This window comes from Muntiacus reevesi, chromosome 3 (genome assembly GCF_963930625.1).
Source record: "Muntiacus reevesi chromosome 3, mMunRee1.1, whole genome shotgun sequence".
Lineage (NCBI taxonomy): Eukaryota > Metazoa > Chordata > Mammalia > Artiodactyla > Cervidae > Muntiacus > Muntiacus reevesi.
Window position 1 is genome coordinate 103,049,694 of NC_089251.1, and position 24,534 is coordinate 103,074,227.

At 58.1% G+C, this 24,534-nt stretch overlaps 1 protein-coding gene across 13 annotated transcripts in view; it reads left to right on the plus strand.

Annotated features, from left to right (window-relative positions):
- The window catches only part of ARHGEF10L (Rho guanine nucleotide exchange factor 10 like), a 153,619-nt gene that overhangs the window by 35,821 nt on the left and 93,264 nt on the right, over positions 1-24,534 (plus strand). For all 13 annotated transcript variants that reach the window (XM_065929912.1, XM_065929911.1, XM_065929918.1 and 10 more), the window contains exons 2-4: positions 5,319-5,394; positions 14,242-14,427; positions 15,265-15,304. In XM_065929912.1, the coding sequence (XP_065785984.1) occupies positions 5,361-5,394; positions 14,242-14,427; positions 15,265-15,304 (260 nt within the window). In that variant the 5' untranslated portion in view covers positions 5,319-5,360. The remainder of the gene's footprint in view (positions 1-5,318; positions 5,395-14,241; positions 14,428-15,264; positions 15,305-24,534) is intronic.

Sequence of the window (24,534 nt, forward strand, 5' to 3'; positions counted from 1 at the left end):
CTGATCCCTGGTCGGGGAGCTAAGAACCCAGATGCTCATGACCAAAAAACTAAAACATGAAAGAGAAGCAATATCATAACAAATTCAATGGACTTTAAAAATGGTCCGCATCAAAAAAAAAAAATCTTAAAAAAATGGGCACGCTTATCTTCATCTTCCCTCCTTGTAATGCTCACTGTAGAAGAGCTTGAAAATTCAGAAAAATGGAAAGAAAGTGGGAAGAAAGTCTGTGGAACCCAGCCACCCTAGCGAACACGGCTCATACCCTTCGTGCGTGTCCCTCTGTCCTTCCCCTCTCTGCGCCCTAGGAGCCCAGTGGGAATCCCCGGGTGCGGGCGATCCGAGCCGCTCTTGGTTTTCAGTCGACTTTCCTCCCGAGCCAGACCACCTCTTCTGCCAGAGCCCGCCCCTGCAGGAAGGTTCTGGGTCGCTTTTCAGAGAGAGGCTCGTTTTAGGGGCATCACAGCACATTTCTCCTGGCTCAGCCTCCCACCCTGAAGCTTCCAGGCCATGCGCAGCTCAGGGGAGACCTTTAAAAAAACGAAACAAGGAAGTGGCTGAGCAGCCCCAGCCGCTTCTTCCGCACGTTCACGCCTGCGCCTGGCTCCTGGCCCTGCCAGCCTGTGGCGTCCTCCGGGCAGGCTGTCCTGCCCACCTTACGGAGATGTAGCCCGAAGCTCTGGGAGGCCAAGAGGAGGCCTGGGGTCCCACGCAGGGATGAGGCAGAACCCCGCCTGCAGCTGGGTCTGACTTCGCCCAGGTCCCCACAGCTTGAAGCCCTCAGGTTCCCCTCCTGAGGGTCCTTCAGGGTCTCTTACGCCCTGGGGTGCAGGGTCCAGATGCACCGTCCCAGGCACTGGTCCCGTTTTGGTGGCGGCATCAAGGACAGGCATCTTGGCACCGACCGAGCCTGCCGGGGCTCTGAGGCTGAGCTCGGGTGCTGCTGCGAGTCCTGTGGGCCGGGTCCCAGGACCCCAGCTTCATAGGTGGGGACACTGAGGCTCGGCTCCCCTGCCAGTGGAGCAGAGCCCTCCAGCCTGGGCCCCACGGCAGAGCTTGGCCCTCACAGCCTGTCCCCTGCTGCTAATGACAGCCACAGAGCGGTGTGTCCCAGAGACCCTCCCAAGAGGCTTACCTGTATTTGCTCTTAATTTTCTGGAGAACACCATGAGGTCGGTCCTTTTTAAGCCCCATTTTGCAGAGGAATGAACTGAGGCCCAGAGGTGGTGGTAAATAGCTCCTCATCGGTAAGATGGCCCCTGAGCAGTGGGCCCAGGCGGTGTCAGGGAACCGTGAACGCTCTGCTGACTGCTGTGCCGGGAGGGTCTCTCCCAGGGCCCCTGGCTGCTCTGAGCCAGCCCTCCGCACTCACCCATCCTGAGCCCTGGCGCACACGTGCAGAACGATCGTCACAGGCTCTGGGTGTGCCGGGGGCTTGTTGGCGTGTGTCCTTGCCCGGGAATAGAGAAGTCAAAATAGACGTCTATTTGCTCCTCGAGTTAATCACTGCGCCTGGGGCTGCGTGCTAGGTCGCTTCAGTTCTGTCCGACTGTTTGCGACCTTATAGGTGGTGGCCCGCCAGGCTTCTCTGCCCATCGACTTTCCCAGGCAAGAATATTAGAAAAATTTGCCATTTCCTCGTCCAGGGCATCTTCCCAACCCAGGGATCAAGCCCACATCTCTTAAATCTTCCCCAACCCTTTGCTGAGAGTTTTCAGCGTGGAACTGAAAGACGCAGTCACGCACTTTGTGGAGAGCAATTGGTTTTTAATCAGAATGAAAATCAGTTCTCTGACCCAGCCCATGCCGCCTAGGAGGGTGCCCCAGAGGTTCACACATCCATGGCTGAAGGCCAAGAATGTGGAGAACGGTTTATGGCATCAAAACCTGGAAACGACGTCGGTGTCCACGCAGGGTTTATGTCAGTCATGGTAGACCCCCGCCCCCGGCGCTCTGTGAGACTGGAGTCTGATACTTGCTGTGAAATGACCGTGGAGGCATCCGGCAGAAGCAGTGGCCGCTAGGGCTTCCCGGGTGACGCAGGGGTTGAGTCTGCCGTCCCCCTGCAGGGGTTGTGGGCTCGATCCCTGGTTGGGGGGCTCCTGATAGGTCCCCACATCCTGCACACGGCCGAAAAGGAGGGGCTGCCGGGTGAAGTAAATCAGACGGGAAAGACATATGTGTAATGTCACTCATGTGAAATCTTAAAAAACTGACACAAATGAATTTTTTTACAAAACAGACGTAGACAGCAAACTAACGGTTATCAAAGGGGGAAGCGGGGGTGGACGGGCAGATCAGGAGTTTGAGGCGGACACACTCCTGTCTGTAAAACGGGCTTCCCCGGTGGCGCAGGGGTGGAGTCTGCCTGCACGCCGAAGGCATGCAAGAGACGCCGGTTCCGTCTCTGGGTGGCAACATCCCCTGGAGGAGGAAATGGCAACCCTCTCCAGGATTCTTGCCTGGAGAATCCCATGGACAGAGGAGCCTGGCAGGTTATAGTCCGTGGGATCGCCAAGGGTCGGACCCGACTGAATTGACTTAGCAGGCACGCACATGTAGTAAATACACAAACAATCTGTATAGCACAGGGAACCATTCGATATCGTGTAGAAACCTATAATGGAAAAGAACCTGAAATAGAACAGGTATGTGTGTGTATGTACACACACACACCACACATATAGCTGAGTCACTTTGCAAATAAACCATGTGTGTGCTAGGTCGCTTCAGTCACGTCCGACTCTTTGCAACCCTGTGGACGGTAGCCTACCAGGCTTCTTTGTCCACTGACTTTTCCAGACAAGAATACTGAAGTGGGCTGCCATTTTCTCCTCCAGGGGATCTTCCCGACCCAGGGATCGAGCCCACATCTCTTAAGTCTCCTGCGTTAGCAGGCAGGTTCTTTACCCCGAGTGCCACCTGGGAGGCTGTAAATAAACTATCAGTTCAGTTCAGTTCAGTCGCTCAGTCGTGTCCGACTCTTTGCGACCCCATGAATCGAGGCACACCAGGCCTTCCCTGTCCATCACCAACTCCCAGAGTTTACTCAGACTCATGTCCATCGAGTCGGTGATGCCATCCAGCCATCTCATCCTCTGTCGTCCCCTTCTCCTCCTGCCCCCAATCCCTCCCAGCATCAGGGTCTTTTCCAATGAGTCAACTCTTCACATGAGGTGGCCAAAGTTTTGGAGTTTCAGCTTCAGCATCAGTCCTTCCAATGAACACCCAAGAATGATCTCCCTTAGGATGGACTGCTTGGATCTCCTTGCAGTCCAAGGGACTCTCAAGAGTCTTCTCCAACACCACTATTCAAAAGCATCAATTCTTCGGCACTCAGCTTTCTTCACAGTCCAACTCTCACATCCATACATGACCACTGGAAAAACCATAGCCTTGACCAGACGGACCTTTGTTGGCAAAGTAATGTCTCTGCTTTTTAATATGCTGTCTAGGTTGGTCACAACTTTCCATCCAAGGAGTAAGCGTTGTTTAATTTCATGGCTGCGATCACTATCTGTGGTGATTTTGGAGCCCAGAAAAATAAAGTCAGCCCCTGTTTCCACTGTTTCCCCATCTATTTGCCATGAAGTGATGGGACCGGATACCATGATCTTAGTTTTCTGAATGTTGAGCTTTAAGCCACCTTTTTCACTCTCCTCTTTCACTTTCATCAAGAGGCTTTTTAGTTCCTCTTCACTTTCTGCCATAAGGGTGGTGTCATCTGCATATCTGAGGTTATTGATATTTCTCCCAGCAATCTTGATTCCAGCTTGAGCTTCATCCAGCCCAGCGTTTCTCTTGATGTACTCTGCATATAAGTTAAATAAGCAGGGTGACAATATACAGCCTTGACGTACTCCTTTTCCTATTTGGAACCAGTCAGTTGTTCCATGTCCAGTTCAAACTGTTGCTTCCTGACCTGCATACAGGTTTCTCATGAGGCAGGTCGGGTGGTCTGGGATTCCCGTCTCTTTCAGGATTTACACAGTTTATTAAACTTCAATTAAAAAAAGTGGTTGTACCACACGGTATTCACTGCGCTTCCTTCTGCGTGAAGAAGGCACATATACAGATAGACAGCCCGACGCACACATGGCGTAGTTCTGGAAGGACTCCTAGGCACGTGTGACAGTGGTCACTCCTGGGGAATCTGAGAGACTGATTTTTCATTGTACAGCCTCTGCTCTGTTTGGACTTTGAGAGACGGTGGAGCACGTGATTATATAATGAGAACACGGTGGGTCCATGGACCGGGTTCACGCCCTGGCTCTGCCGGTCACTCGCTATGTGATCTTGGGCTACTTTGCTTAACCTCTCTGGGCCTCATTTTTGTCCTAACTTGGATGAATAGATATTAACCTTTGTAAAGTGCTCAGAATAAGGTCTGAGGTATAGTAAGCACTGACTGCATAGATATTTGCTACTGTTTATCAATTGCTATTTACATGCATTCTATTTTTATTTAGGAAGCCAGTTACTGTAAACAGAGGCTTTAGGATTGGAAAGGAGAACAGGCAGGCAGCCAGTCTGCGGCAGGCGCTGATTAGAAAGGAGGGTTTGGAGCTTCCCCTCCAGGGTTGAGCCCCTCCTCCCCCAGCTCAGACTCGGGGTGCAGAGAGGGAGTGGGGAGAGCTCGGGGGGGGTGCGCCTGGCAAGCTTGCTCCAGGGCCCAGCAACTCAGCAGAGGCTCTGGCAGCTCCGTCGCGGGCCCCTCCACCGCCAGGCCTGGAGACACTGCCCCCCCGCTCCGAGCATTTGGGGTTCCGCCCCAATCTGGAGCCATCTGCCTCCACGAAGCCCTTTCCTTCCCTCACACCCACGTGCCCGCCGGCCAAGCTCATGGGCGGCGCAGGGGGAGATAGAGAGAGAGTGGGCGGCCTTTGGTGGGGCCCACGGGGCGGGGGTGGCCCCAGGGCACCCGTGGTGACCAAGCAGCCACGAGCAGGAAGCGTCCGGCCGTGCCCGTGACCCTCCAGGCTGATCCGGCTTCTGGATCGCGGGGGCTGAGCGTGATCCGGCATCCGAGGCTCGAGAGGGGCCACCTGCGGGCCCAGCTTGGAGGCGCTGGCTGGGCAGAGGGAGGCTGGGCTGGCAGGGCCTCCCGGGCGGGGGTGGCCGTCCTGCAGCTGCTGGTCTCTCTGCGGGTTAATGATTCACCGTGCTCGCGCCGTCCTGGGCTCCCGAAGGTGCTGGGAAACGGGCTGAGAGCGGCCGGCTGACGTGCACCTGTGGGTCGCGAGCCAGTGACCCCTCTCTGTGGCTGGAACTTTGGCCTCGAACGCCCTCTAATCAGATTCCTGGCCTTCTCTTCACAGGCGAGCGGCTGGACAGTGCTGGTCTGAGCTGCGCCCCGTCTGATGGCTTCCTCCCGTCCACCTCAGGCTGCCGTAGGTACGGTCCTCTCCTCCTGCGTCCCGCCCAGGGCCTCGGACCCTGGGTGTGAATCCGGCCCCGCTGGCGGTTGGCTGGGTGTCCTTGGGCCAGTGGCCTCTGCAACAGGGAAATAATAGGAGGTGGGCTCTGGGTGGGGGTTGCCCACCTGAGGACCCCTGGGGAGATGAGCAGGACCCCTGGGGCTGAGGCGCCCTCGGGGGTAAAACTAAGAACTGCGAGTAGGAGGCAGGGGCTGGGGGGGGCTGCCCATCCGTCTCCATCTGCTGAGGCACCAAAGCCGGGCTGTCCAGCCATGGTGGGGTGGCCAGAGTTGGCGAAAAAAAAAAAAGGAAAAATACATACTTACGCTGAAAAAAAATTTTTCATAGAAATTCAGTTTGATGTCCTGTATTTTTACGTGGCGATCCTAACAGTGGGCCCTGGACACTGCTGGTAGATCTGGACCACGGAGGAGCTGGGCTCGAGGCCGTCTGTCCCGCTGGGCCCAGCTTCCCGTCCTCTTGTTCTTTCTGGGGGGTGGCCGGTGCAGAATGGTAATGAACAAGGGCTGCTTCTCGAGTCCAACCCTGCGGCTCTCGCCGTGGGCCCGGCCCAGGGCCTTGGTGTCTCTCCAGCTGTCTCATCGCTCACAAGCGGGGTGTTAATAATGACAGCCTCTCCCATGTGATTGCAGGCTTTAGGTACAGGTGGGGTCCTGGCGTGTGCTAACCAGTGGCGCAGTGCCTGGGAAACGTTATCACTGAGGCGTTGGCAGGACTGGCTGCCCGTGTTCCGCTCTGAGCCCCGGGGCCGAGCCCAGGAGGAATCTCTTCCCCCTTGAACCTCCATGTCCTTCTCCGGTGGGTAGGGGACCAGCATGCTGGGCCCGCCTCCTGCATAGCGTGGGCTGGCTTCCTGGGTCCCGGCCCCCTGGACTCGCTGGGGGCTCACTGGGGCTGGCTCTCTGGAGAAGGGGAATGTCCAGGAACATCACAGGCGTGTGTGGCTCCCTCCAGTCCTGCCGTCTGTCAGTCTGGGTGGGGAGAACTCAGTTCAGCTCTCAGTCACCCAGGGATGGGCCGTCTGACTTTCCCTTCTGATAAGGCACCACGGCTAGTTGTCCGGGTCTCAGGATCCTGGGGACAGAGTCTGGGGAAAAGGGCATTTCCTGATTCATGGCTGTGGCTTTGTGTTCCAGGATGTCCCCCGTCCCCGTCATCGGCACCCCACACCCTTTCTCCTCCACACCGAGGGGCCAGACGTGCAAACTGAGAGCAATTCCATTATGATGAAATCAATTCAGTTTCTTTAAGCAAACATTTGATGGGTGTATCTGATGTTGCAGGCTGATATCTGGTTGAAGCAGGCTCTTGGCCACTCTTGCCAATTCTCTGAGAGCTTCGCACTGTCTTCCCAGATAAATTCTAATCCCCCACCTCCTCACAGCGGTGTTCTCACCCCATCATCCTCACTTGCGTCTTCGCTTGCACTGGGCCCCTCGCTGTTGTTCTCCGCCCCTGCTGTGCCCCCGGCCGCCCCACAACCTGAGCCTATCAGGCCCTTGCTCCCCGTTTTAGGCCCTGCACAAGGGCAGCCTGGTGCCAAAGCTGTGCCCCAGGCCCTGGCAAGCTCAAGCCCCCTCCTTTCTTTAGCACTGGCTCAGTCTTTGGGGTTTTACGTTTTTCTCTGGTCAGATCTGCCTGCCTCACCCTGCAGTGAACTCCTTGACATTGAGGGACCATGTCTTACTTTTGTTGCAATCTTCTGGCCCAGGGGTTCCTGGGAACAGTTCACTGGATACTGTACAATCGGTATGATTTGATTAGTCCATCCTAAAGGAAATCGGTCCCGAATATTGATTGGAAGGACTGATGCTGAAGCTTAAGCTCCAGTAGTTTGGCCACCTGATGCGAAGAGATGACTCACTAGAAAAGACCCTGATGCTGGGAAAGATTGAAGGCAAGAGGAGAAGGGGTCGACAGAGGATGAGATGGTTGGATGGCATCATCGACTCGATGGGCGTGAGTTGGAGTAAACTCCAGGAATTGGTGATGGACAGGGAGGCCTGGCGTGCTGCGGTTCATGGGGTCACAAAGAGTTGGACACGACTGAGCGACTGAACTGAACTGAACTGAACTGATAGATTGCTGGGCTGACCGAAGCTATTTGTATTCTTTTTTTGATTTTTAAAATGTAGTGTTTGCTTGGCTGCGTTGGGTCTCGGTTATGGCTCGTGGGCTTTCTGTCCTGTCAGGCAGGGGCTTCTGTTGTGACTTGTGGACTCTCTAGTTGGGGCCGTTGGCCTCAGTCATTCTGGCGGGTGGGCGGGCTCAGCTGCTCCGCAGCACGTGGGGGCTTACCTCCTGACCAGTCCCCTGCATCTACTGCATTGCAGTGTGGGTTCTTAACCACTGGACCACGAGGGAAGCCCTGCTGTTTGTCCTCTTAGGTGGCTCGGTAAAGAATCTGCCTGCCAGTGCAGGAGACCCAGGAGATGCCACTTCGATCCCTGGGTGGGGAAGATCCCCTGGAGGAGGGCATGGCAACCCACTCCAGTATTCTTGCCTGGAGAATCCCTTGGACAGAAGAGCCTGGGGACCACAGTCCGTAGGGTCACAAAGAGTCAGACAGGACTTAGCAACTGAAAAACAACAACAACAAAGAGAGAAAATACAAAGGTAACCTAAGTCCCTGGACACAGCCTGGGGGCTGGGTCGCCTGGGGCTGCACTGGTCTGTGGATGGGGAGGCTGTCTTCATCTCACCCGGGGTCAGGGCCTGGGCTATATGGCTCAAAGCGATAATAACAGTCATCGCGATAATGATTGGGGCTTCCCTGACGGCTCAGTGAGTAAAGAATCCGCCTGCAATGCAGGAGACACAGGAGATGCGGGTTTGATCCCTGGGTTGGGCAGATCCCCTGGAGGAGGAAATGGCAACTCACTCTAGTATTCTTGCCTGGAGAATGCCACGGCAGAGGAGCGTGGAGGCCTACAGTGCAGAGAGTCGCCCAGACTCAGACACGACCGAGTGACTGAACACCGTGATAATGGTGATGATACGACGACTGTGAGGATAAATAGAATCGCTCACATTTAGCCTTCGAGCCCCTGCCTCCCAGGGGTGCTTTGGCATGTGCCGGTTCATCCCATCCTCCCAGCACTCTGTCAGGCAGATACTCTTGCTGTTCTCATTCGATGGGTCAGGAAACTGCAGCCTGAGGGTGAAATAAGGCGACAATCACACGGCAGCCAGTACATAGGAGAGCTGGGGTCTGCACCCAGGCTCATCACTGCAGCGACGCAGGCCGCGTGCAAAGGGAAGGCTCCCCACCGTCCGCCCAGCAGATGCAAGCGGGCAGGACCGTGGGCCCTGAAGCCTCCGTGGTCAGGACAGGTCTGACTCTGGTGGCCCAGAAATAATCGTGGGCAGGGACTTCGTGGTCACTTATTCCAGTATTTTTAAAAATAACTTTTTGTATTTATTTATTTTCGGCTCCGCTGGATCTTCACGGCTGTACGGCCTTCCTCTAGTTGAGGCGAGCCGAGGCCACTCCAGGTTTTGGCGTGCGGGCGCCTCATTTTTAAGTTTTGTTTATTTCTGTGTTCACGCCTGTGCTGGCCTCCCTTGCCGTGCGGGTTTCTCGCTCGTCTCGGGGCACAGGCTTCCCCCTGGGGGGACTTCTCTTCTCGTGGAGCTCGGGTCCTGTCGGGCTTCAGCAGATGGAGGTGCAGACGCTTCGTTGCTCGGTGGCGTCTTCCCAGGCCAGTGATCGAGCCCTTGTCCCCCTCATTGGCCGGCGGATTCTCACCCCGGGGGCCACCGGAGGCGCCCTGGGCTCCTCATCGCGGGGGCTTCTCCGGGTGTGGAGCGCCAGCTGTCAGCAGTCGTGGCCCCCGGGCCCAGCTGCCCCCCGGCAGGTGGGATCTTCCCGCACCGGGGACTCACCCTGTGTCTCGTGCACTGGCAGGCAGATTCTTTATCATTAAGCCACCGGGAAGCCATAGTCCAGTATTTTTAAAAATCATTTAAAACTGCAGCCCATAGACCTGCCGATAGGAGCGCATGTGTGTGTTCAACAAGTCCTTATCCCGTGCCTGTCGTGTGCTGGGCACAGTGCCAGGTGCTGGGAGCGCGGCCGTGAGTGAGACAGACTGGAACACCTGCCCTCAGGAGGCCTGCGCTCTAGTAGAGGAGACAGACAGAAAGACAGGGAGAAGTGCGGCCTGCCACGTGCGGATAAGGCCGCAGAGATAGGCAAGGTGGGCAAGGCGCATCGAGAGCCACAAGTGTCACCCTGAGAGTTCCGGTCCCGGCAGCCTCGGTGGGACGTGCAGGTGGTAAATAGCCCTGGAGGACCCGAGGGCGGGAGACGCTCCCCGGGGAAGGGGCAGCCTGGACCCCAGGACTGAGGTGCAAAGTCCCGAGGCAGCAGCAGCGTGGACACTTGCGTGGTCCAGCGAGGAGGGCCAAACGGCTGCAGGGGAGCGAGTGGGGAGAGTGGCAGGAGGGTCTGTGCCACCGTGTGTGTGTGTGTGTGTGTGTGTGTGTGTGTGTGTGTGTGTGTGTAAATCCAGAACGGAAGGGTTGGCAGCAACAGCAAAAGTAATAGCACATGTGAATTCATTAATAGTATGGTGGTGGCTGAGTCGTCATGTCTGACTCTTGCTACCCGGTGGATTGTAGCCCGCCAGGCTCCTCTGTCCATGGGATTCTCCACACAAGAATAGTGGTCATTTCCTTCTGCAGGGATCTTTCCAGCCCAGGGATCGAACTCAAGTCTCTTGCGCTCAGGTGGGTCTCCTGCATTGCAGGCGGATTCTTTACCGACTGAGCCACCAGGGAAAGCCTATTAGTATTATAACATTTTAAAAAACATCTTCAGTAAGCAATTTATAAAGCAAAAAGCTTCCCGGGAGCCCCCTAATTGATTTTATGATCCACCCGTGGGTTGAAAACCATTTGAAGATTACTAATATTGCTGGGAGAAATATCAATAACCTCAGATATGCAGATGACACCACCTTTATGGCAGAAAGTGAAGAGGAACTAAAAAGCTTCTTGATGAAAGTGAAAGAGGAGAGTGAAAAAGTTGGCTTAAAGCTCAACATTCAGAAAACCAAGATCATGGTATCCGGTCCCATCACTTCATGGGAAATAGATGGGGAAACAGTGGAAACAGTGTCAGACTTTATTTTTCTGGGCTCCAAAATCACCACAGATGGTGATTGCAACCATGAAATTAAAAGACGCTTACTCCTTGGAAGAAAAGTTATGACCAACCTAGACAGCATATTAAAAAGCAGAGACATTACTTTGCCAACAAAGGTCCGTCCAGTCAAGGCTATGGTTTTTCCAGTGGTCATGTATGGATGTGAGAGTTGGACTGTGAAGAAAGCTGAGCGCCGAAGAATTGATGCTTTTGAACTGTGGGGTTGGAGAAGACTCTTGAGGTCCCTTGGACTGCAAGGAGATCCAACCAGTCCATCCTAAAGATCAGTCCTGGGTGTTCATTGGAAGGACTGATGCTGAAGCTGAAACTCCAATACTTTGGCCGCCCGATGTGAAGAGCTGACTCATTGGAAAAGACCCTGATGCTGGGAGGGATTGGGGGCAGGAGGAGAAGGGGACGACAGAGGATGAGATGGCTGGATGGCATCACCAACTCGATGGACATGAGTTTGAGTAAACTCCGGGAGTTGGTGATGGACAGGGAGGCCTGGCGTGCTGCAATTCAAGGTGTCGCAAAGAGTCGGACACGACTGAGCGACTGAACTGAACTGATCTGAACTGAATCTGGCCTCTGGTGCAGCCTCTGGATTTCCTCTTGAATTCAGCATCACGGGGCTAAGAGTCCAGGGGCTCAAGAGAGACTTCCAGGAGGCCTCTGGGCTGAGTGGAGAGTGGGAACCAAGGCAGATCAGGGTTCAAACCTGGCTCTGCACTTTCAGCTGGATGACTGGGTGCTTCAGCTCGATGACTGGGTGCTTCAGCTCACCTCAAGATATCTCTGTGGCCTCGTGAAAAGCGGGGGTGTTTGTGAGGCTTTGGCAGGAGTCACGTGGGCTCATCATAGACCCCAGGTGTCTGCTTCTCCACCTCCGGGGGAGGAGCTCGTGCCCCTGGCCGCGTCACCGCCCAGAGGAGTCCACTCCGATGGCCGGGCCTTAGGGTCCCCAGAGCCCCCAGGAGCAGGGCCTGCACCCCTGCCTCATTGGTCTTATTTCGGTCATCACCCCCGGGAATCAGGGAGGAGGGTGAGCTCCGGCTTTCTACTGTGCTCACGCAGCGGAGGAAGGGGCTGCTGCTCTTTTTCTTTAAGATTTTTTTTGATATGGACCATTTTTCAAAAAGTTTTTATTGAATTTGTTACAATATCGCTTCTACACTTTAATATCCCCCCCCCCCACTTTGGTCACATGGCATGTAGCATATTAGCTCCCTGGGCAGGCATCGAACCCCCACCTCCTGCGTTAGAAGTCAACGTCTTAACCTCTGCACCACCAGGCAAGTCCCGGAAGGGGTTTCTTGAATTTCGTACACTTGCACCTGAAACATTCTGCTCTGGAACGCTCCCCCCCAGTCACTGTGGATTTTTGGATTTTTCTCGTCAGAGCGACTCCCGGAATCAGATACGCCCATCTGTCCATCCGCCGGTCTGTCCAGTTGCCTCTCTGCTCCGTCCACCTCCCCGCCCACTTGCTTATCGTCTGTGGACAATCCCGTCCTCAGGGCCCTCGGGCTGGGAGTGGGCAGAAATGGCAACAGGTATCATTGTGTGACACATCCCAGGCGGCGTGCCCAGAGCTACCTCTGCTCCAGCCGTTCTCCACTGGGGGCAGTTTCGTCCCCCGGGGACGTTCGGCTGGCAATGTCTGCAGGCACTTTCGGTTGTCATAGCTGGAGAGCAGAGGCCAGGAAGGCTGGTTCACCGCCTGTGGTGGCCCCAACACACAGGCCTCGCAGCCTGGACGCGAGGCTGAGGAACCCTGACCTACATCTCGGGTCACTCACGTCAGCTTTATAAGGTAGGCGCCCTTTCATCCTCCGCTTTACGGGGAAAGAGGCGAAGGCTCAGAGAGGCGAAAGGCGCTCAGACAGGACCCGGCGGGCCCAGAGCTCATGCCCTGAACTGTGTGACAGGAGCCATGAGCGGTCTGCTCAGGGCGGCCCAGGGAGGGGAGATCAGCTTTAGACTTAAACCCGGCCGCGCTGTGCTTGGGCTTTGGCCTGGGTTGGGACGAGCTACTCCCTATGTCGTGTCCAAGGTTTGCACAGGCCAGGCAGATGGGCTACATGAACACTTGAGGTTCTGTTTAGGTTCAGATTCCAGGAAAGAAATCTTCCAAGGAAGAAGACTAGACCTCAGCTGGATGAAACGGGCGGGAAGGCGAGGGCTTGTGATGCCCTTTAGGACGGAGAGTCCATTTCTTCACCCGTTTAATGAAAGTTTCTGAGTTACATCTGTTAGTTGCTCAGTTGTCTCCGACTCTTTGTGACCCCATGGACTGTAACCCGCCAGGCTCCTCTGTCCATGGAGTTCTCCAGGCAGGAATACTGGAGTGGGTTTGCCATTTCCTTCTCCCGGGGATCTTCCCGACCCAGGGATCGAACCTGGGTCTCCCACACTGCAGGCAGATTCTTTACCGTCTGAGCCACCTGGGAAGCCCTGAATTCTGCTTGTTGACTAAGAAAAAATGCACAACCTACAAACTGAGAGTGATGTTTTCCTTGGAGGACTTACTGAGGACCGAAGCCCTGGAGGACGCGCTCAGGTAGCTCTGAGGGCCTGCAGAGGACAGGGAGGGGCCAGGATACGTGAGTGTTCGCAACAGAGGCCAGGCAGTGAGACCCTCAAAGGGTTACAGTTCAGGAAAACCAGACCCCTCAGGTTAACGAATTTTGCACTTTTTGTGGGAGATGCGGGAGGCTGGGCTTGTTGACGTCATTTCTTCCGTGTGCACTTCAGCTCTCCACAGCCTGTTCTTTCCCCTGAACCCCCCCAGGGCGCACCACGGGTGGGGGGGCTGCGTGTCCGATGCCCTGATGCCTGTCACATCCTTTGTTTACCGACCTGGCTGGTGATGTTCGTCTACACACCCCAGGCTGGGACCTGTCCCCTTCAAGGGGGCAGAACAGATCGTTACACATGTTACCGGAGCAGACGAAGAAACCGGGAGGCAAAGACAGAGAAGGGATGCGGGCAGGGGGCCGGCCCTGCCTGAGTTGAGCTTTGAGGGAAGACGAGGCAGACCTGGCCCCGAAGGGGGTCTCCCAGGAGGGAGCAGCAGGCTCTGAGGCCGGGAAGCCCTCCAGGCCGGGAGCGCGGCCCCCAGCCCCACCGCAGCTGGTCTGGGCCCTGGTTCCCCAAACTGGCTGTCTTCAGGCTCAGACACTCCCAGATAGCTGCTCCCTGCTCTGTGCGTGCAGAACAGCTCAGGGCGCCCGTCAAGTCTGGATGTGCTCATTTGCACGTATGCAAAATGTACAGATGGAAACACACACGTGGAAATACACCCAAAGGTGTGTGCCCGCCGCCCCCCCCCCGGGCAGATGCATTTATAAACCCCTCCTTGCTTACAAAATAGGGAAATAGAAAACAAGAAAGTCAAAGGCTTCCTTGCATTCGAGCCCAGATGCACTCACCTCGGAAGCCTGTCCCTGCCCTCCGCCAACTGCCGTCTGTTTAGAGCCCCAACCCAACCCCAGACCCCTCAGGGGACAGGAGGGCCCCTGGCCCGGACATGGGTTTGATCTCATCCCTGGGACCTGCCCTCATTTGGACCCCAGCTGCTTCCCACTTGCAGCCGTCTCTCTGGACCAAACGCGGAGACCCTGCTGCGGGCTAACTCCTCCTTCCTTCCAGGAGATCCGCTGCTTCCCGGAGGCCCAGGCCCCTCCCCCGAGGCGGAAGACGACCCTGGCGAGGCCTTTGAATTTGACGACAGCGACGATGACGAGGACACCAATGCCGGCCCGGGCGTCCCAGGCGCCGCGCAGGAGACGGAGGCAGACACACCCCTGATCCACTTGGACTCCGCCCCCGTCGGTGGTAAGGTGCTCTGGGAGCCGGCTGTCTTCACGGCTCAGGGTCTGCAGGACTCCAGGGCCCTCAGGGCCGCCTGGAGGCTTCCGGCTCCCGTGATGAGCCCGATGTCTTCACGGCTCAGGGTCTGCAGGACTCCAGGGCGCTCAGGGCCGCCTGGAGGCTTCCGGCTCCCGTGATGAGCCCGATGTCTTCACGGCTCAGGGTCTGCAGGACTCCAGGGCGCTCAGGGCCGCCTGGAGGCTTTCAGCTCCCCGTGATGCCTCGTGCTGTCCCCAGGACGCAGGGACCAAAGAGAGACCGTTGGGCAGAAGCTACATCCCATCGCTTCCCTTGGGCCCTGGAGATTCCTAGCATACCTGCAGCATCTGGTGCGCTCTGGCACGTCGTAAATGGAAGCGACTGGCCATCGATTGTGCTTCGGGGACAGTTACCGCCCAGGGCTTGTCTCTCCCAAGCTCCCCCTCCCCGCAGCTCCTTCCTGGGAGTCACCCCAGCTGGAGCAGCCTCCTCCCAGAGCCCTGTGGGCGGGAAGGCCCGATAAGACCCGTGTGAAACAGCAGCCTCTGTCCTCAGGAGTCCTGGGGCCTAGACCAGCAGGAACTTCCTGCAGGCTTGGGGGCAAGGAGCTCCTTGGGGAGCTGAGGGTGGGGCCAGGTGAGAGCCAGCAGGGCGGCCGGGCCTGGTAGGAGGTGGGCCGGGCCATGGGGTGGGGGGCGCTGGCAGGACAGGCAGGGGAGCCCCACAGGACAGTGTGGGGCTGGGGGAGGCCGGGGACGGGGCGGGGTGTGCTGAGGCCCTTGGGCCGCCGGCCTGACGGACGCTCCTGTTCACCTCCCGCAGACCTAGAGCCCGATCCAGAGCCCGCACGGCCCCAGACGCAGTAAGTGAGCCTCCTTCCTTTGCTTTGGCGGCTGGAAAACGGGGAGAGACTGGGCGGGAGGTGTGAGAAGGGGTGGAGCTGCAGCCATGGGGCTCAGGGCAGGCCTTGGCTAAGGACCTGCTGGGCCAGAGGGAAGAGGTCAGTCCTGAAACGTGTTGCTTTTTCCTTCACTGTCCCCACGAGCCTGTGAAATACTCAGCAGGTCTTGCTCCACACCCTGGCTTTGCCCCTTGCCAGCTGCATGGCTGGAAGGAGTCACAGGAACACTCCAAAGTCAGGCTGTGTGTGTCAGTCGGTCAATTGTGTCCAATCCTTTGTGACCCCATGGACTGTAGCCCGACCAGGCTCCTCTGTCCTTGGGGATTCTCCAGGCAAGAATACTGGAGTGGGTTGCCGTGCCCTTCTCCAGGGGATTTTTCCCTACCCAGGATCAAACCTGGGTCTCCTGCATTGCAGGCAGATTCTTTACTGTCTGAGCCACAGGGAAGCCCCCAAAGTCCGACTGTTTGTATGCAACATAGAAGCAATGAAGTGTCCCCCCACTGGGTTGTGGCTGGGAATTAACAGCTCTCTGGTGTCACCTGCTGCCGTGGTCTTTGGCGTTGCTGCTTATTCTGCTCCCTTTCCTGTGACTGCTGCTGGGGACTCTGCCCTTCTCCACCTGGGAGCCTGTCTGAGGCAGAGCAGCCTAACAGCTAGCGGTCTGGGTATCATGTCACCCTCTGGGCCAGGTCTGGCCACTGTCCTGGTGTCCGTCTCAGCCCTCCAGGTCTTGGTTTTCTTGTCTGTAAAGTGGGCCATTGCCGCCTCCATAGAAGAGTAAAGAACCGTTGGGTCAGACCCCTGGGGACATCGCAGGCACCCAGTTAAGGCGGTTTTACCACTGTTCCGTCTGTGGTCTTGCCAAGTTGCACGGTGCATTTGGGGTTGGGGGCCATGCAACCCAAGGGCTCTAAGAGCTCTGCTCGTGGCTGCCGACTGCCAGGCTTTGGGGACCTGGGTGTTTAGACAGTCCTCTTCCCTGGTGGCTCAGATGGTAGAGAATCCGCCTGAAATGCGAGGGGCCTGGGTTCAATCCTGGGGTCAGGAAGAGCCCCCTGGAGAAGGAAATGGCTGCCCACTCCAGTATTCTTGCTTGGAGGATTCCATGGACAGAGGAGTCTGGCGGGCTACAGTCCATGGGGTCTACAGTCCATGGGGTCGCAAAGGGTGGGACACGACTGAGGGACTTTCACTCTCACTCCTAAGGAAAGCCTCAGTGGTTGATGGCCCGGGCGTCTGGGACCTGGAGTTTAAATCCTGGTTGCCTGGTTTGGGAGGTGGGGATGATCTGAGCCTCGTTTTGTTTTCTTGGAGTGAGCTGATTCTGGGGAGCTGACTCTCAGGCAGGTGTTGCCCACCTGGAGATGCGGGTTGTGGCCCAGGGCCCCTGGAGCCAAGGCAGTTCTGGATTGAAATTCAAGCCTGGGACACCTTGTTTGTGCTCGTTTGCCTGTGGGAGCAAGTGGACCGTGGGAGGGTTTCTGCTGGGCCTGCCCCTGGGTAACTGATTACGCCAGAAGCAGGGGCCAGGCTCTCCTCCCTGACCGGGAACCTGAAATGAATCAGTGCTTCCGCGCCTGGCCTGGCAGTCCCGTCCTGGGTGATCTCCCAGGGGTTATGTCCCTCCAGGGTGGGCCGGGCGAGAATCACCGGCAAACTCCATCTGGGCGGGGGTCCAGGGGACCGGGACACTGATGGGCGGGCTGCGGTCTCGGCTGAGCACGGGAGCGTGAGTTCACCAGTGGAGAGAGGGGAGGGGTCTGTGTGCACCAGGAAGCCGCTGAGCGGGCACGTGTGTGTGAGTGTGTGTGTGTGAGTGAGCGAGAAGCGGTGGGGGCGCCCGGCCAGCCAGGGCTCCCCTCCCAGGGGTCTGGCTCCTGGCTCTTTCGGGCCACCCTCACTGCCTGGTCTCTGGGTCGGGACACGGCGGCCCGGCCCACCTCCGCTGTGTGTCCCCGAGGCTGGTGACGGCGGCCAGAGGGGAGGGCGTGTCTGGCCGGCGCTGGCCCCGCGCAGAGGCCTGGTCGCGGTGGCCCTGGAGCTGGTGCTATGCTCTGTCGAGATGGCCCAGCGCGGGTCGCTGGGTTCTGGGCAGGAGCCCCGCCTCCGCTTTACCCACCGCCCGCCCTCCACCTGCTCCTGCAGTCAGCCCAGCCCCCTGAACACCAGCTCCTGGAGCTTCCAGTTCTCCCTGAGCCCTTCGCCAGCTGGGTGGCTCTGGGCTGCCTGAGAAGCTCTTCGGGCCCCAGTGTCTGCCTCTGGAAGGTGGAAATGGCATCCGCCTCAAAGCGTCCTGAGGAATAAGGGGCTGGTGGGGGAAGCACTCTGTACCCACACCGGGCTTGCTGCTGACCCGCTCCTGACCAGCCCGGATGTCCCCAGCGCCGTGGGCCGGGGGCAGAGTCACTGCGCCTCTGACTCCTGGCTGGGTCTGTTCCGCCAACAGCTGTGGTGGTACCAGTGGTTACAGACCCGCCGGCCAGTGCGGGAGACGTAAGAGACACAGGGTCCATCCCTGGGTCAGAGCGACCCCCAGCAGGAGGGCGTGGCAACCCACTCCGGCATTCTCGCCTGGAGCATCCCACGGACAGGGGCCTGGCGGGCTACAGTCCACAGGTGACAAGGACTCAGACACGACTACAGGGCCTCGGCAGGCACGTGAGGATCACTGTGAGGTCCCTCACTGGGGCAGACATTCACAGCCGGCGGAGTGTGGACGTCACTGGGAGTGCTGAGACTTGCGGTCCAGCCCCTCCACTTTGCAGAGCAGACTGAGGGCGGGCCTGCCCCCAGGCCTGGGAGGCTCCTCCGCCAGAATCTCTGCGGCTCCCAGCTTCGCTCCCTCCCTTCCTGGTCTCCGCTCACTTACGTTCCTGCTCCTTCTCCGGATGGTGAATTTCCACTCTGGTCTCCTCTGGGAGAAGAGCCATTCCAGATTGCTTTCCTTCTCCTTGTTATCCGAGAGAAAGAGGAAAAAAATCTTGATTTTCTTTCTTTTTTTAAAAAAAATTTACCCCAACTAGTCACTAAGTAAACGTTGCTTTGAGAAAAACAAAACTCCCCAGTGGAGGACGTTTCACCTCTTTTCACTCATTTCCTTCACGGCTCCTGCCCCGAGGCTTGGAAATGGCCTTGGGCTCCGCCTGGCTGCCTACCCGCCCTGCGGAGACGCAGGGGCTGCCTGACTGCGGAGCCGGTCAGAGTCACTGCCCACATCAGGGCTGAGCTGCTGCCTCCACGCTGGGGAGGGCGGGAGACAGGACCACCCCAACCTTCCGCATCCCAGGCGGGAGCTGGGTGTGTGAAATGAGGCCTGGAGTCTGGGGTTCGAGGGCCCGGGAGCTTGGTTCTGAGCTGCATGGGCCTGGCTTCAGTCTCACCTGTTACTCACCAGCTGTGTGTCACCGGGAAAGTTGTTTTCTGAAAGTTCTTTCTTAACCAGTAAAACGGGGATGATAAATCAGTACCACGGGGATAATTCTGTGAGGTGTACATAAATCAACGTTTATTTGGTGCTGTGTCCTCCTGGCATGTGTTGGCTGCTCCGGATGGATTTGCTTTTGTTCTTCTGGACCCGGTCTGAATGTGGCGTTAGGGGAACTCGCTGGGGTCTGCCCCCCAGGAGTCAGCAGCCCTGGGTCGGATCCATCTCCCCGACCCTGCTACAGAGGATCACAGCTGGGCCGGCTGGGCCTGTGTCACGAGGACGCCCGAGGCTGCTGGGGGGCCTGGGGGCCCTGGTCAGGGCCGCTGGGCCCATCTTTGGCCTTGAGGCCTGAGGACTTACAGGTCCCTTCACCTGGAGGGGGGGCGTTGCTTGCTGGAGACGGCCAGGCTGATGGGGAAGCAGAGGTGAGGGCATTGATGCCAGTGTGCTGTGCCAAGGCCCCTGGGGCGATTTCAGGGTCGTCCCCCCGCCTCAGTCCAGGGGTGAGGATGGCTGGGGCTGCATACGTCCTTCACAGTGCCCACCGGGCTGCGGCCGCCTTCTCTCTCCGCAGCGGGCCACGCTGTCTGATGATAGCAACCGCAGCAGCCGCTGATGATGATAGTGATGGTGGTGACCACGTTCACTGCGTACCAGGCACCAAGCTAAATGCCCAGATCCATTTGCATCTCCCCTCTCCAGGAAGTGGCCAGCTTGTTACCCTCACAGGTGGGGAGATCTAGGCTCAGGGAAGCTGGGCTCTGCCCCCAGGAGTCAGACAGACCTGGGGTTGCAGATCGACTGTGCCTGTTCATTCACCAGGGCTTCTCTGAGCAGAGGCCAGCTGTTTGACCCTCACGCTACCCCCCAAGGGTGCCCTGACGACTCCGGGTCCAGGCTCAGGACCCCGGACCTTGGTGCACGCTGGGGGATGTGGCCGGCTCCACACGGCCAACCTTCTCTGTGTGGGTTTGCTGGAGGGTAGGAACTCTGCCTCCTGTGACAGCTGACTTGACCTCTCTGAGCTCTTGGGAGAGCAGTTTTAAGCTGTCACTGGAATGACGCATAGACCCCATCTGGGGAGCCAGGCAGAGTGGCCTCGACTCTGCTGGTATGCTTCTGTGTGGGGCCCCTTCCCTTGAGACAGAAGCAGAGTCAGGTAGCCCCCTCCCCTCTGGTCCACGTGGGGTCTTGTGATGCTTGAGGGTGGGGGAATCTGTCTCCGCCTGCAGGGCGGCTTCCTGGGGACAGGCGTTCTTCGCGATGGGGGGTGGGGGTATTTTGTCTGCTGCTTGGTCCTCACGGCTCAGCACGGAGCCAGTCCAGGGCTGGTGCTGAAGGCATCCCCGCTGAATGAACGAGGGTTCTGATGGGGAGAGAGGCAGGTCTGCGGGGCGATTCGCAGTGTCTGTGAAAAGGAGGCAGAATCTCTGAACCAGGCTCTGGCTCATGGCTGGCGGGGGTGAGGATGGACCAGTGGGAAGGGAGGCCTCCGGGGCGGAGGGGCTGGCCCGGCCGGTGCCGTGGGGTCAGCTGCCTCCCCGAGCGTGTCTCCTGTGCACGATCTCATCTCCTGGTGACGCGGCCCCAGGCGGCAGGGTCACTCACTGTGCCCGCTTTGCAGACTGGGAACCGAGGCTTAGAGCATTGAAGCAGTCTGCCCGAGCTGTTGCGGAGCTGGTCAGTAGCGGGGCTGGAGCCTGTCTGACTGCAGAGCCATCCGTCAGTGGGAGCTCGAGGAGCCTGCCTTTCTCGTGCACTTTGAACCCTGCGCACTCACGGCTGCCGTGAGGCCCAGCACAGGGCTCTGGCTCCCTGTTTTCCTGGACGCAGGCCGCTTCCCACTGCCATCCCCACGGCCCCCCGCAGCCTTGGCATTTCCTGTTGGCTCCCAACCTGGCTGCAGGGACTCTGAGTGGCTCCCTGGAGGTCCCTGTCCTGCCCCTTCCCGGCTTATCCAGACAAGATGGACTGTGTTACCTACGGGCTGGCATCACCTGGGTGGGCCCAGTGGGATCGCGAGGATTTCCATGTGGGGGGTGGCGCAGGGTCAGAGAGGGATCGAAAGATTCACGTTGGCTTTGAAGACAAGGAGGGGCCACGGGGCAGGGCTGCTCCAGAGGCCCAAAGGGGCAGGTTCCCCCCAAGAGCCCGCAGGAGCCGGCCCCGCCAGCACCTCGCTTCTGCCCCAGTGAAACGCTCTGTGGGCGCTTGACCTTTGCAGCTGCAAGTTGATACATCGGTACATTGTTGAAAGTCACTCAGTTTGTGGTCGTTGGTCACAGCCGCAGGAGGAGACCAATGCAGCAGGCTTGGGAAGAGGGGCTTACTGTGGGTCCCCTTGTGCAGCCCCAGAGAGGCGCCCTCACGGCTCCCAGGAGCTCGAGCGGCCAGTGGTGGTGCTGGGTTCACAGCCGGCGGGCGTGGGGGGGGGGGGAGGGGCTCTCTTTGCTCTTCCTCCGAAGCCCCCTGCCCACCCAGGTCAGCCCTTCAGCTCCGTCCTCCCCTCCTCCAGCCTGCATCTCTGTACTGAGTGCCTGCCCATGCCAGGCACTGTGGGACCGAGGCGGATCGTGTCTGCCCCCGGGGGCTGATGGGCGGTGTCTGGGTGCATTTATCAGCTCTGGAGCCAGGTAATAATGGCCTGCACGACTTCTGCACGTATTACTCACCAGACCCTGTTCTAAGAGACTCGCCCGCCTCCATTAATCCTAAAGTCACTCTGGCGGGGGCTCTGTCATCCCCGTTTTATAGGCGCAGAGAACACACGTCGTCAGCCTGAGGTCACGGAGCTGGGAGGAGGCAGAGCCTGGGTGGCACGCCATCGGCTTCCAGACCCTTCCAGCGCCGAGCTCTGCGCTCTCTGGTTTCGATCCCGCCCGCCCTCCACATCCCAGACCCGGCGGTCGTTGTCTGATCTGCCTGACCTTCCGTGTGGTCTCTAAAGTGGAGGCTGGATGAGACGTGAGGACCAGAAGCTCTCAGCGAGCTGCTCGCCTCACTCAGCGTCTCCGAAGGGTGCGGGTCTGTCCTGGGCGGCTCCAGGCCCCCGAGGGGCCCTGCACAGCCAACCCATTGCTCAGTGTTCCCTGGGATGTTTTCCTTTTCCTTTTCTTTCTCTTAATTTCTTTTTTGGTAATAGTCATGCGTGTTTATTATAGAAAAGTTGGAAAGTGCAGAAAGTGATATGCTAAGAGCAGCCTTTAATTCCACCGCTGGAACACATCCTGCTCAGCTTCTTCGCTTTGTATGTGAGGTGCACACACACATTTTATGGAACCTTGGTTTTATTGCACGTGCTGGTTGCTGGCTCACCTTTTGACCTAATTACAGAGGGTGAGCGTTTTCCCACGGGAAACTGTACTCAGCACCCCATAAGGCTCTTGGCTTGCTAGGGGAGCTGTGTCTCTCTGGGTGTGACCTCAGAGCTGATGTCAGGGAGTGGGTGCGTGTGCCCTGGAGCAGAAGGCCAGGGTCTGCGCGGTGGGACCAGGGTCGACTGTTGATGAGGTTCCCCGGGGGTTTTGGTGCTCACCCCCAGTGAGGGCTGCTTTATAGACACCACATCGGGGGCCCCTCCTCCAACTCCCTGGGACTTCTGCCCGCTCTGCTCATTCCGTGAGGGGATTTGTGACCGTGTGGGGGGTGGCATGGGACAGGTGGGCCCAGGACCCTTCCGTACGTGAGGGGTGGCTGGGCTGCAGCGTGAAGAGGTGAGCGTGTGCAGGGACCCCGTGACTGGAGGGGTGCGGGGGAGGAGGGGGAAGGGAAGTGGGGTCCTGGGCGTGTGGGAGGACTTATCCTTGCCATACCCTCTGCCGACAGTTTTACAGGCCTTCTTCATCTACTCCTTGGAACCCTGAGAGGGAGGTATTGCTGCCCCATTTCAGAGATGTGGAGACCGAGGCACAGAGAGGCGCTCAGTGCTGGACGCGTGTTATCTCACTCAGTCCTCATGGCAGGAAGCAGAGCGCTTATTCACCCTGTCACGCGGCCGCTCCGGGATGTTAAGCCACTGTCCTGGTCTGCGGCCACCGGGCAGAGCCGCGGGCTCATCCCAGGGCTGTTGGCTCCGGAATGTGTGTCTCTTACCCCTTAAGTCTGTAATTCCGCAGTTCTCAACCCTGTCGGCACACTGGAGCAGCAGGGAGCTTTAAATATACGGCTCCCTGGGCCCCTCTGGACCAACGGGACAGAATTGCAGGGCGGGCCCTGGTCTGCACCTCAGAGGAGCTTCCAGGGGACTGCAGCGGGCGGCTCTGTGAGCCTTCTACCCAGGCGATTTCCAGGGGCCCCCTGGCTTTAATGTGCCACACGAACTAGAACATGGCCAGGCTGGAATCTGGCAGCAGGCTTCCCCCGGGCCTGCTGGTTTCTGCCTCTCTTCTGTCTCTTGGATTTCGGGATGGTGGAAGTGGTGCTGCTGGAGAGGCGTTTTTCCAGGGGGTGATGCCAGGAGTCGGGCCACGTCGGGCGGGCCCTGCCGCCCCAGCCCTCCCCGCCGGCTGCCGCAGACTGGGTTTGCTCAAGGCCTTATAAGGCTCATGTTATTCTGGTCCTTTCAGTCCCCAAAGGTGGAATTCTTCCCTCTTCATATGTTTCACAGCTTGTCCTGAGAAGGGCTTCCCTGAGAGCTCAGCTGGTAAAGAATCCGCCTGCCATGCAGGAGACCCCGGTTCAATTCCTGGGTTGGGAAGATCCCTGGAGAAAGGATAGGCTACCCACTCCAGTATTCTTGGGCTTCCCTTGTGACTCAGCTGGTAAAGAATCTGCCCGCAATGCGGGAGATCTGGGTTCGGGCCCTGGGTTGGAAAGATCCCCTGGAAAAGGGAACGGCTGCCCCTCCAGTATTCTGGCTGCAGAATAAGGCAGCAGGAATACTCTGTGTGTGGGGGGCTAGGTGCGTGTCTGTGCCCAGCCAGCCAGGATCCTCAGATCATACTGGTCTCGGGGTCTTCTCCCTGACAACTCACCCCGTGTAGCCTCTGGGAAGGGACCCCGGGAATCCGCTGAGCAACGGGGCCCAGCAGCAGCAGGGCTGGGAGCACTGCCATTCTTGGAGTGGGGCTTCCTGTCTTTGAAATAGGCTGGGAGGGACTTCCCTGATGGTCCAGTGGGTGAGACTCCACGCTCCGAATGCAGGGACCTGGGTTCCCTCCCTGGGCAGGGAGCTAGAGCCCCATGCCACAGCTAAAGATCTCGAATGCCCTGTGCCCCAACTAAAACCCGGTGCAGCCAGATAGACTGTAAAAATAATAAATAAATCAACAAAATAGGCTGGGGGGACGGGGACATCCGCCATCACCGAGTGTCCCCCGAGTGAAGGGGCTGACGGAACGGGGCGACCAGGACAAAGCAGGTCCCTGCGGTCACAGGACCCTCACCTCCTCGCCCCGGGCTTGTCCCTGGAGTCAGAGGCGGCGGGCTGAGAAGGTGCCGTGAGCTCCGCGGTGGCCTCCTTAGTCTGAACGCCACCCTGGGGGCCTGGGCGACCGCTCCTATCCTCCCGCCGCCTCTTTCCCGCCCGCCCCTCCTCCTCGGCTCCTCTCCCTGGCCTGCAGTGACAGCGGCCTCACCTTGTAAGAAGGTGTCATCTTAGCGGCTGGCCTTTCTGCACCTGCAAGCTGAGAGGCATTAGACGTGCAGGAAGCTCAGATAAGGGCGAGATAATTGGCCTCTTATTGCTTTTTTATGGCTCTTTCATTATCTGAAACCTTTGGGGAGGCCCCAGGAGGAGTGTTTGCCTGCAGGGAGAATTAGA